The following is a 12,694-nucleotide window of genomic DNA, read 5'->3' on the forward strand; positions in this document are numbered from 1 at the left end:
ATGGTACTTGTATATTGCGGTACAAAATATGCAGATCAAGACATTCTTTCGCTGTCCTTATCTTTGCTATTGCTGGAAAAACAAACCATCATAAGAAAAGACACAAGTCATTACCCGTTTTTCAGGCAAAATGTTCTTACTGCACTGGGATGCGTAAACCTTCGAAATGGAACATCGTTGCAAGCAAATCTCAAACATTCCATACCACAAATAAGTCATGGCTGACTTGAGACACGTAATAAGCCCGAAGGTTTGGGCTCGAGCACTTCGCAGTGCTTATTTCTTCCAAATTGCAGGGAAAAAAATCATGTGATTACTTGTTAATGATATGCATTAAAATATTTCGAAAGACAGCATATCATTTGAGACAGTGTATCATATAATTTGTGCAGAAGGAGCACATGCGACTCACAATATCGGATATTCACATTTTTGTGCCACCCAGGAATTGATAGAGTGTCCATTGACCAATCAGAATAGCTGTTGCTTGTTTTGTTTCTCTCCTCTGAATAATCTGAAGTACCGTCTTTCTGGTGTGTCACCGGAAAATTGCTTTTCTCTTTGCTAATCAGAACTGATTTTTTCCATGTATGTCGATTAATAAAAGGTCATAAAAGTAACAGGTTATCGCTGCTGATGGGGATTTAAGGCGTGCCTGTTTTTCGCGTCACGCCAGGAGCCCATCAACCTTGAGCGACACTAGAGGCTCGGCTTGCGTGAAACAAGCTGGCCTGACGGGGCCTGACGTTGGTTCGACATTTGAGAGAGCCTGGATTTGAGAATTCCTTGCCAGGCTTTCTCAATACACTTAAAGAAGTGGTGGCAAGATTATGCATTATGACGGTTTTTTTCTGTTCGTGTGACAAAAGCAGTTTTCACCTCCATGGCCAATAAGCTACTGGTTGTCACATTAATGACAGTGCGTGACGGTGTGGTTGCTTGTATACGTACTAGTTGTCGTAATTCAATTGTCCCGGTGCTGTCAAGGGGAGATCTTTTTGCAATTGAGTGTGTTGATGCATCATGGTGAGTTTATGTAACTAACCTTTTAAACAACGTAAGCTTAATTTAAGCTTATTTTGTGCAGATACAGGAAAAATGGATTTGTCCATTTTTTTCTTTTCCTTCCAATTAAGTTGCAATTTGTAAGACGACATGTATCCCCTCAAGTGACTTTATACAGTCTACAGTCAACGGCTGATAAACTCGATGTCTGAAATCATGAGAATCGTCGACTGTGCCTATGTCAGATGAATTTTCTGACTGTATTAACGTTTTTTACATTAGGAGCGACTTCAGAATACCCGGCCACGATTGCGTGACATGGAACGCTTGCTCCCGCAGTCCCGCGGTCGTGTTCTAAAAGTTGATTTGTTTGTGTTTTCGTTTTTGCGCGCTGCAAGCTAAACTAATTTTAAAACATGACGAAGGGAAAAAATTGTCATGCCATTAACTGTGTAAATGTCTTGAGCACTAAAAGCCAAATACAATTATGGCTTGGATCCATGACGCGATCGACAATTCGACAATAGCTGTGGTCACACTGCAGACTTTTACCAAGGTAAAACCGATTTACCTAGGGCAAAATTGGTGTCTGGCATTTGCAGACTGCAGACTGCAGACTAACCCTAAATCACAATTATTGAAAGATTCTTAAAGGCCCACCTTCAACCGACAGGCATTGTGTGCCTCGGAACAATTTTCATACATGAAAATTCCACCCGAATCCGAGATTCATCCAATTAGATCGCTGCGATAAGAAATACGAATTTCCATAACAAAAACAAACGGTCGAAAGCCTGTCGGTTGAAGGTGGGCCTTTAAACTTAAATAATGTTTATCAGTGCTATTTGAAATGGGTGCTTAGACTTCAATAATGTTCATATCATATATCTTTATTTACCCTCGGATTTTTAGAGTAGCTTGGTGTAGCTATAAATTTCTCCAAGCATTTACCCTCCCAACCATGATACATCACAGAAGACAGACCACAACACCTGGAACTACATGCCCTACTCTTTGCGACAAGTGTGCGGGTTCTTTTACGTCCCACGGGATTATGAACATTGAAGGGTTGTGAGACGGGACATCCGGCTTATTGTCCTTATCCGAAAAGACTAGAGAGTCTAACCATTTGCAGATGTAATTACAAAGGCAGCACTTTCTCCTCAGTTATTTAAAGACCCTGAGTGTTGGTCCGGCTGGAGTTGAACTCACGACCTCAAGTGACAGCCCGGTACTCAACCAACTGAGCCACTGGTGCGCAGTGTTTATCAGTGCTATTTGTAGGCAGTCTGCAAATGTCAGACACCGTGGCAAAATTGTGTGAGGAAAATTTATCGCAGGTTTCAATTTACCTACAGTTAGTGAAAATCTTGAAAGGTCACACATCCCTGGGTTGGTTGGTTAAATCGACCTAAATGCCTGGCCAAATGCAACATTTCAACACAACATCTTGCAACACTGTTGGGCACAACATGTTGCACATGTTTGGCCACCCTGGTAACTAATGATGTCAAAAAAGGTTACCCCCGGTACTTTTTTGACATCATTAGTTACCAGGGCCAAACTGGTTCGGCCAAAATTTTAGCGTTTAAATCAAACACCTCCTAAAATGCATGGATAGTCACTATGGAGTAATTTTTTTAAGCACTACATTCCAGGTACTATAGATATTTAAACAAAAAGTTAAAAAACGGGGAAAAAAATAAGCGTCATAGGGACTTTAAGGTTACAGAATGATTCAATGAATTTGTACTTTAATTATTTTTTTAATCTTCATGAAATAGGCCCAGGCAAGTGTCAAACTTAACAATGGAACTTTTATGCCCTCTATTGCATTGGGGTGAGTTCAGGTTGTTCCTTCCACTGTATTGAGCAATATCAGTGATCTCCTTATTGTCAGTGCTCGAAATTAGCGGTCTTCTGACAAAAGTCATGTGATTATTGTTATCAATACATAAGGCCAAATCATACATATTCAGAAAAAATGTTAACACAAATGCAAAAACACAACGAAAACCAAACAAACTCAACTCACTTTTCCGCATCTTTCCAAACCCTGTCCCACAGCCCTTCCATGATCAGAAGTATTGATTCAATTTCTGTATGTCTCCTAACTGAATACTAGATAATTTGTTTTGGTCTCACATTGTTTTCTTTCACAAATGGCTTGGCCTCTGTTTCAAACATTTTGTTGGCAGACATGAATTCACTGTCTTGCAAAATGTTTATGTGAACTCCGGCTGAGTGGATCGCTGCCAGGCTAGATGGCGACGAATGGCTGCTCTAATCCCAGTCAATACACTTGGAGTTATTATGCTTGGTCTTTCTCTGTTTTCACTTCAGCGAAGAACTTTGGCAGAATTTCTCTCATTCAGACAGGTCCGTTGGACTTACTGTTTTAAGATCCAGTGTCACAGTATTTTTTTCTTTTCTCACACCATTTCTCAAACTTTCTCATTTCCCACTCAGTTGCTCTATTGGTGTTTTGTGCTTGAGCTTTTTGCTGAATTTCATCCAGTTGCTTGTTGTTTAAGTCCAAGTTTTGACCAGAAAAAAGCTGAGAATCTGATAATTCTTCCATTTTAAAATAAAATCTATAAACACCAAACGTTCACTACAGAACTATAAAGTGAGTATTAGTGCAAACTCATCCACAACAATTTGCACCAACTCTGGCATTGAAATGGTATCCTTAGGATCTTATTGGCCGAGTGAAGTTATTTGATCAGAATCAGGGCAGCAAATTCATTTTCAGCCAGAGCTTTTTCCATTCCATTTCCAGGGTAATGTGAAGTGCTAATTTTCTACCCATATGAACCATGTGAGCATTACCCCTATACTTAGTCTAATGGAAATGGGCCCACACAAGGACAGAGAAAAACTCTGACCAGGGTGGGAATTGAACCCACAACCTTTGGGTTACACTGTTACAAGATCAGTCGGTAGAGCAGCGGTGATCTCACCCGAAGATCATGGGTTCAATTCCCACCCTGATCAGATTTTTTTCTCTGTCCTTGTGTGGGCCCATTTCCATTAGTACTGGGCTAATGCTCGCATGGTTCATATGGGTAGAAAACTAGCACTTCACATTACCCTCTAATAGTTAATTCTGTTGAAATAAATTAAGTGCTACATGGCCAACGTTTGCAAAAACGTAACCCTTTTTTGTACTTTTTCCATTTAGCCTGCAAATGGGCGTGTTTTACAGAGGGCAGTTCTGCATTGATAATAATAATTATTATTGTTACAAGCCCTTGCAGTCATAATGAAAATTGTATTCTTTCTTTGAATTAATGTATGGTTAGTTGTATTATGGTAACCATAACTGTTCTTTTGCTCGCAGAACGTGGATGTCAATGAAGGGTCAAGTTGGTAAAGCTGTGAAGATTGCTATAGAAAATGGATACAAACACATTGACTGTGCCCATGTACATGGCAATGAGGATGAAATTGGTGAAAACTTGACTGAAGTCTTTAATGAGGGGAAAATTAAACGTGAAGATCTCTTCATCGTATCTAAACTCTGGTACAATGTAAATTACAGTACCGCTCGAAACTATTTGTGTATTTGTCACGGTTCTGACTAGGTGAAACCGCGGATTCAATCTCCAGTTTGACCGAGGTAAAACCTCATCTGTGGTAATGGTTCTCTGTCACAACGCGAGACGACCATACAGTGTATACAGGCTTTCATGACGGTACGTTGTGTTGCGTCGTTGCTGTGAAAAGCAGTTTACATATTCATTATTCACCTTGGGGAGCTATTTGAGATAACATTAAACAATGCTTTGCAACCACTGTTTTCTTCGGGCACAATAACCGCAATTAAATCGGCCTCGGCATTCGGTTGCTTTCGTCTTTGCCTTGGTTGCCGTTTTTGTCCAACCTAGGTGATTAATTCGCAGTAGACACTATAGGCAAAGACGAGGTTCATGACTATTATCGTGTGCAAATGTACTTAGTCTAATAGTTTCAAGCGGTACTTTATATTAGAAAAAAGCCCTTTTATGCTCAAATGACTACCTTTTACATGTTGGTTTAAATTTTGTCTTATGGCACAAAAGTTGGATCTGAATCAATAATTCTTCCTGAAATTAGGTGTGACAGTCAAGCCCCAGAGGATGTATTACCAGCTTGTCAAACAACTCTGAAAAATTTGCAGTTGAAGTACCTGGACCTATATCTTGTGAGTTGTCTTATTATCGATAATTATTGTATGAGTTATGGGAATTCTAGAATTTTGTGTTTGCAATTCAATTCAATTCAATTTTTATTATTAATTTAAGTGACACAGGTCAGAACAAAAATGGCCTCTAGCCACAGTTACTCCTCGGATAAAGCTAAAAATTATAAGCGAAAAGAATTGATCAGAATGAAAAGATCGTGAAGCTGTGATCTTCTCATTTATGAACGCAATTTTTGCACCGATATCGCGAGGTTACGAGTTCTAACCCCGTTGAAGTCCTGAAATTTTCAGGCTTCTTTACGCAATGGCAAAAATTGCGTTGATAACTGCGAAGATCACAGCTTCACTTGATTTCATATCCTCAGTTCATATATGATCTATTTCATATATATCGTTAATTTATTCCTCGTGGGAACATTAGAACCCACAAATGACCAGCTCCTAATGTCAGTGGCTTCATAGCTCAGTTGGTTAGAGCGTCGCACCGGTATCGCGAGATCACGGGTTCAAACCCAGTTGAAGTCCTGAAATTTTTAGGCTTCTTTACGTAATTGCAAAAATTGTGTTCATAACTGCGAAGATCACGGCTTCACTTGATTTCATATCCGCAGTTCATATATGACCATTTCATATATATCATTTCATCGTTAAGAATAAAAAGAGTAACGAAAGTGAGTAATTATGAACTGTGGATATTTGACCTGTGATAACTGTGAGCAGCCTGATTACTCAGATCTGCAGAGCAAAATCAGTACTTCTAGATTGAAAATGAGTGACATAAAAAAATAAGTCTTCGGAATGAAGCACAACTTCCATTTAAGTTAATGCATGAGTGGAAAGTCTTTGCAGATGACCACAGTTAAGGTAATTCCTTAGTATTGCATTGCGCATCCCTACTGCGCACGATTTTCGCGTCGTTATTAGCGCGCGCACATGAGCACGTGCGCATACAAAACGCAAGAGATCTCGCTCAAACTAAACCCGATAACAAAATAAATGTTCTTTTCTCTCAACCGAGCACGGTGACCCCCGATTTTTTTTCCTCAGGTATTTGCTAAGAACATTCTAATAAAGAACATATTTAAAGAAGATAAAAAGTTTGATAGTAGAACATGAATTTTTTTTGGAAAACAGTTCCGCACTGGGTGTATTTTACCCGAAGCGACCACTGCAAGCTAACCACGGAGCTGTCCCAAAAAGTGCACTATTCCCACAACCAAGGAATCAAAGACGGCGTAAATGAAGCAATTACTGCTTATGTAAATAAAAGAAGCTTTATTTTCAAAATAAAATTTTGTGTCTTTGAAGTAACCAAGACTTAATTCTGTATGAATGTGATTCGAATTTTTAACGCGAAAACAACGGTAAAAATACCCCATTTTAAGAGCCTGCTGACACCTATACAAGCACGGTGACCCCATTTTTTTATTGCATTTTTTTAATGTTCATATCATGAATGTTAATTATGCCAAGTTGTAGAACAATTTCAAGGGAATTACCTTAAGGCAATGTTCCTACAAAAGACAGTTACCTTATTGGGAATGGATAGGATCTTGATGAAAGTACATGCACTTTCACTTAAAGGGTGGAAAGAATTCCTGTGGGGCCTTGGCTGTTAATAGTATCTATAGCCCGCTCTCATAGGATAACAATACAACTGTTACATCGCATCATCATGTGACCAAGGATGATGATGATGATGCATGATAGTGATTACAAGAATAAGTATAGTGTAAAAAAAAAAAGATTTTGAGGGACATTAATTTAATCGTTCACAGGATTATTCTGACTAGTGGACTTTAGTAAATAGTGAATATGTTTGCAATAGTCTTTCTGATTTCGCCATTTTATTATGAATAGATCCATTTTCCAATTGCTTTCAAGAAGGAGGCACCTTTTCCTCACTCCGTGGCTGAAGGAACTCTTGGTTATTCAAAAGAAAAAATGGCAAAGACATGGGAGGTGAGTTTCAGAAAAAAACAATTTCTAGTTTCTAAAGAAACTGTGGTGCTGTGTCGGTGGGAGAGTGAAACAGAAAAATTTGGTTTTATCAAACGTGTTGATAAAGGTCGAATTGCCACCGTGAATGATTTGGAAAGCTGACGTTTCGAGTGTTAGCCCTTCGTCAGAGCGAATAGAGGAATTGCGGGTATTGTTGGTTTTTATGCGGTTATTTCTAACATGTTTAAGATCTCAGGACCGAATCGATCCGTTAAAATCACTGACTACTTTACATGCATCTCCGCAAACGTCATCTACTGCATAACCTGCACACTATGCAAAAAGATCTACATAGGCGAAACAGGGAGAAGATTGGCGGAGCGCTTTCGCGAACACCTACGAGATGTAGAAAAAAACCACACAACCAAAACCAAAACCAGTTGCGCGCCATTTTAATCTTCCTAATCACTCCCACCACAACATGACAATTTGCGGCCTATCCTTATATCAGAGAAACACAGAAAGCCACAAGAATTTGGAACAAAAATTCACCTAGCAACTACATGTAGGTACACTCTATCTTCACGGAATCGATGAAGCGCCTCTCATCCATTGTTTTATTCACAAATTCATGTTACCATATTTCCACCAACGGCAAAGCTCTTCCACTCCCGCATAAAGACCAACAACACCCACAATTTCTCTATTTGCTCTGACGAAGGGCTAACGCTCGAGTTACGAGCGAGTTACGAGGTCTTGGTACTGTGAAAAAGAGGTCTCCCCCCAGCTGTCTTTACCAATTGCCGCTTAAGCAAAATTTGACATACCCAAATTCCAAGGAAAGAATTTTCTCTTTTTTTTTTTTTAAAATTTGTAATTTAACTGAACATCATTGGTATTGTGCCATAAAATGAAGCAGTGGGATGTCATTATCGGCCAAACATTTCTATTGCAGTTTTTATCCATCTTTTCCTCTCAGTGTTTGCAACTTTTGTTACAACTACCATTGTGATATTTCAATAATTCCAAAACTTGAATTTGTGCTCACCCTTTTTTTTTCACCCTAGAGCCCGTAAAATATTCATTTTCACCGACTGTCTGTTGCATTTTCACCATGTTGTGAAATGGAGCTTAGTAATCTGATTTACTCAAAAACAATAGTAATAACAGTCCAAATTTGTGAGCAAGGTCTGTGAAGAAACTGCAGAAGAAGCAGGTGTCAGAGTGTATCAACATTGCAAGAATAAAATTAGCATGAACGGTGTTGTTGTTTGGGGAGAAAATTAAAAATGTTTCGTCAGGTTCTCACGTCCTCTACACAACCTCAAATCTGGTCAATTTCACCTATGTCCAGGTTTGACCCTAATTAGATGCACGCCCAATTTTGACATCCCAAAAACACGAAGTGTCTCTTTAAGTCTAAGCATTTGCTACCTATTTTCAACAATAAGGTAAACGTAAAGGTTAGCGTTATTTTTAGCTTTGGGTAAATGCAGCAGTTAATCTTTACTTAAAGAGCAGCATTTGGGGGACACTTTGTGACGTAAATTGTCTGTATTCTGAGAGACGAGTGATGTTGAAGTTGGTGAGAAGAGCAAGGGGACACTTCGTGACGCTTATTGAAATCCGAGTGCATCTAATTAGGGTCAAGCCTGGACGTATCTGACAATTCACGTCGTTGACAGGAGGAGGACGGCAAAGAAATGTGCCATAATTTAATACGCACGTGCAAGGCGTGCAGAGCTTTTGTTTTTGCTCATTAAACCTATTGTTTTGTGGCGTTCTCGTAGCCGTGGTAATCGTCCTTGCGAATAGAGCCATTTGTTGAACTTGCAAGTAACAAATATTGTTGACAGATACACTTTGGGATTGATTTGAATGCAATACTTTTTGAAATCTTATTAAACGTTCTGTGTACTGGAGTTTAATAGTTTAATCAATTTCATCGATCTCAAACATCGCTGTGTAATTCTTGAAAGGCCATGGAGCAACTTGTGAAACAAGGTCTTTGCAAAGCCATTGGAATCTCAAACTTTACCATCAAGAAGATAACAAATCTCTTGGAAACTGCCAACATAGTACCAGCTTGTAACCAAGGTTTGATGAAAAAATATTTAACAATTATTCCTCGAGCCCGAATGGGCTGTGAGTCAATAGCCCATGAGGCCGAAGGCCGAATGGGCTATTGACTCAGAGGCCATGAGGGCGAGAGGAATAATTGTTTTAGTAAAATCCAACTAGTTGGTCAAAAAAATATCGAGACAAAACATCTTTCGCTAGTTAAAGCTAGACTTGAATTGTTGTTTTGGTTTTCAAAGCCGGCGCTTTTCGCTACTAGTGGGCTATAACAAATAGCCTACTAGTAGCTCAACCAATCAGAACGCAGCATTGATAATAGACCACTAGTTGGATTTTACTAAATACATATATTTGCGATATCATAACAAATTATTATTGCTTGATCAAACTTTACATACGGGCAACTTTGAGGAGGAGGTTGTTATGTCATGTAGCCAAATTCAGCGACTGGAAACTGGCAACCAAATCGAGGGAAACGGAAAAGTAACTCCTTAAAAAGGAAGAGAGGTTTGAGTAAAACAGCAAATACAAAAAAAGGAGGCAGAAAAATAAAAGATTAAAAGTGGATTGCAATTGTGATTTTTGCAAACTGTTCAGTCTAACAGGTTTTCAAAGTTTATTCTCTGTTGTTTGAAACTAAAATTATGTATGCTCGACAGACATTGGATTTCGTCATAAAGCTTTGATTTGTGTGGTTTCAATTTAAGTAATTTTTAGGTTAACGTTAAGTTGGATACCGAGTAGGGGCTATTAATTAATCGGTAACCTGAACCCTTTAACGTACTGGAACGTTCAAAAACAGAGAGAAAAAGTGATGTGGAAGAGGATTGCTCTTTGAACCCTTCCATTGTACTCCATAGTTTCACAAAAGGACAAAAAAGAACACTTTTGGAAGAGTATTGTATCCTTCTTTCTTGGTAATGAGTTATATTATGTTTCGTATAGTGGTATCACGTACAGTTTCTTTCTTTGAGGCAAAAAACAGTCTTCATTGCCCGTTTGTCATTACTTGACAAGAAGTCTTTCGTGATGTTTTTCGCTCAGAAAAATTATCTTTTCATAATGTTTTTTGTTTAAATCTGGTCAATACATTTGCTTTTGATAGTGGAACTGCACCCATATTTGGCTCAGCCAGAACTTGTAAAGTTTTGTGCCAGCAAAGGTGAGTGTCTGCGTGTGTATGTGTGAGTGATGTTTTGCACGAATAAGTTTTCAAGGTCCTCAAGGTGTTATGGCCGAGTATGAGTCCTGTAATTGTTGGACAGACACGAAATGGAAATTTAAATCACATTCGAGCGAATGAAATCTTGAAACTGTTTCTTTTTTTTTTTTTAATCTACAAAAAAAACGAACGTTGCATTTACTTACATTCCTTACAAAAAAAATGCTAGCATTACTAAAGTTAATTAAGTACTAGCATTTACTTAAAAAAAAAACACAAATGAATAAAAGCAAATAACTAAAAGAGGAGGAACAGGATCTTGTACTTCCCTCCCTTCCCTTCTTTTTTCTGCATGTCTTTTATTGAAAGTTCACTTAAATGTTTCTTTTATTACACGTGTTGAAAATTGCCAAAAACTGGATAGAGACCTCTATTATGGGACATTTTTTTATGAGACGGGAAAACAGGTGTACATGTGTGAGAACTGCAGACTGCCTACAAGTAGCGCCGATAAACAGTATTTAAGTCTAAGCACCCCATTTAAAAACGGTTAGGTAACTTTCATTATCTGTGATTTAGCTAGGGTTAGTCTGCAGTCTGTGGTCTGCAGTCTGCAAGTGTCAGACATCGCGGGAAAACCTAATTACTAAGAAAAAACCGCCCAAAACCAGAACCAAAATCGTTGCCAGATTTTCTTACTACTATTATGGTGCCCCGCGCGCGCGCCTTGAGCTCCTCTCTTACAATTTTTTCTTGGGGTCGTTGAATAGAGAAACAAAGTTTAGCGGTACTTCAGGTCGAATGCGGCCCACGCATCAGCTGAGAGAGATGATAAGTAAAAGAAGACCAGCGTAAAAGAAATAGTGGAAGCTAAATAAAACTTTCTTGTTTCGTTACAGGTATTGTTGTGACAGCTTATTCTCCTCTGGGGTCACCTGATCGGCCTTTTGGGGACAAATCTAAGGAACCAATTTTGATGGAAGATCCGGTGTTGAAGAACATTGCTGATAAACACAACTCGACAATCGCTTTGGTGAGTTAATTAATTTCTTTCAATCGTTCAGTACTTTCAACCATGCCTACGTTCAATTACTAAATGTAAATAAAATGTAAATAAATGTAAATGCTTTGTTTATAGTGGAAGTGCACTTTGGAAGTGCAAGTTACAGTCACAGGCACCCCACTTACATTGAGCACCAACCTCGTCCCCAGGGCGCTTTTCCCTGGCTTTGGTGCCCTGGGGAAGAGGTTGTTCAAACACACGATTAAGAACCCCAACTGGTAGGAGGCAACCAGTTGGCTATTTACAAAGGGTGGTAGAGTTGAATCCGGGACAACCGGAATTAAATCCAAACCAGAGGTTAGTCAATTGCAAGTACTTTCAAAAAGACAAACTACCACAGGGACCCCAAGTTCGCTGAAAGGGAAAGCCAACAAAAATATAAGGATTTGTATGGAATCCCAATAGACGACCTGAGAAGATAATTTTCCGAAAGAAATCTCAATTTAAAAGCCTAACCTATTGTGGATCGCTTCCTTCTTGTGTGGAATTGAGCCATTATCAGTTCCTCGGTTGTCAACGGTCAAAACAAAATACCGAGGCGGAACACTGAATTCTCAGGAGCCCATCAAACTGAGTCAAATCATTCCTCGATAAAATCTTCCCACCATTACAATTCCCTGGTAGAATTCAAGGGCAAAGGTTTTTCTTTCATTTCAATCCGCTAGCCGCGCAATCGAAGCCCTGCTAGCAACGTCAGGCGTATGTTAGTGTTCCAGACGAAACGATAAAACCATGGAAAAGATCCTGGTACACTTGAACACGACAATGCGACCGTTGAGTCCGGTTTCACTTTGGCAACAAGTCTTTCATGTTTGTGGCTTCATAACGAGGCTTTGTTTATGTTTGTTTGTCGTTCCTGACGACGTTACCAAACAAAGACTCGTTACCAAACCGAACTCAATGGTCACCTTGTCGTGTTAAAAGTGGACGAGGGTACTTACAAACTTTTTATCGTTTCGTCTGGGACACTAACAGCCACCTGACGTCGCTGGCAGGGCTTCGATTGCGCGGCTAGAAAATTGAAATGAAAGAAAAACCTTTGAGTTTGTTGGTTCTCTACTCTGCACCGAGAGGTTGTCTTCGGGTACTCCGGTTTCCCCTCTCCTCAAAAACCAACGTTTGACTCGTTGTGTTAATTGTTAATTTCACTTTACAGTGTCCCCAATTAGTGCTCCAGCGCTAAATCTACTAGACACTTAAATAAAGTTCCTTTCCTTTCCTTTTTTTTTCCCTTGAATCTGAATCATCGTCTCTCATA

General features: G+C 39.2%; 1 protein-coding gene across 3 annotated transcripts in view; it reads left to right on the top strand.

Annotated features, from left to right (window-relative positions):
* Window positions 1-789: 789 nt before the first annotated feature.
* The window catches only part of LOC138052910 (aldo-keto reductase family 1 member B1-like), a 12,596-nt gene continuing 691 nt past the window's right edge, over window positions 790-12,694 (top strand). The window contains exons 1-8 of one of the 3 annotated variants that reach the window (XM_068899509.1): window positions 791-1,026; window positions 2,790-2,845; window positions 4,349-4,531; window positions 5,104-5,191; window positions 7,052-7,153; window positions 9,112-9,229; window positions 10,317-10,373; window positions 11,273-11,406. In XM_068899509.1, the coding sequence (XP_068755610.1) occupies window positions 1,024-1,026; window positions 2,790-2,845; window positions 4,349-4,531; window positions 5,104-5,191; window positions 7,052-7,153; window positions 9,112-9,229; window positions 10,317-10,373; window positions 11,273-11,406 (741 nt within the window). In that variant the 5' untranslated portion in view covers window positions 791-1,023. Of the gene's footprint in view, window positions 1,027-1,411; window positions 1,562-2,789; window positions 2,846-4,348; window positions 4,532-5,103; window positions 5,192-7,051; window positions 7,154-9,111; window positions 9,230-10,316; window positions 10,374-11,272; window positions 11,407-12,694 lie in introns of those variants that run through there. The other 2 variants (XM_068899508.1, XM_068899510.1) reach the window with 2 other exon arrangements.

Source organism: Montipora capricornis, chromosome 6 (genome assembly GCF_036669925.1).
Source record: "Montipora capricornis isolate CH-2021 chromosome 6, ASM3666992v2, whole genome shotgun sequence".
In the NCBI taxonomy this organism is placed as follows: domain Eukaryota; kingdom Metazoa; phylum Cnidaria; class Anthozoa; order Scleractinia; family Acroporidae; genus Montipora; species Montipora capricornis.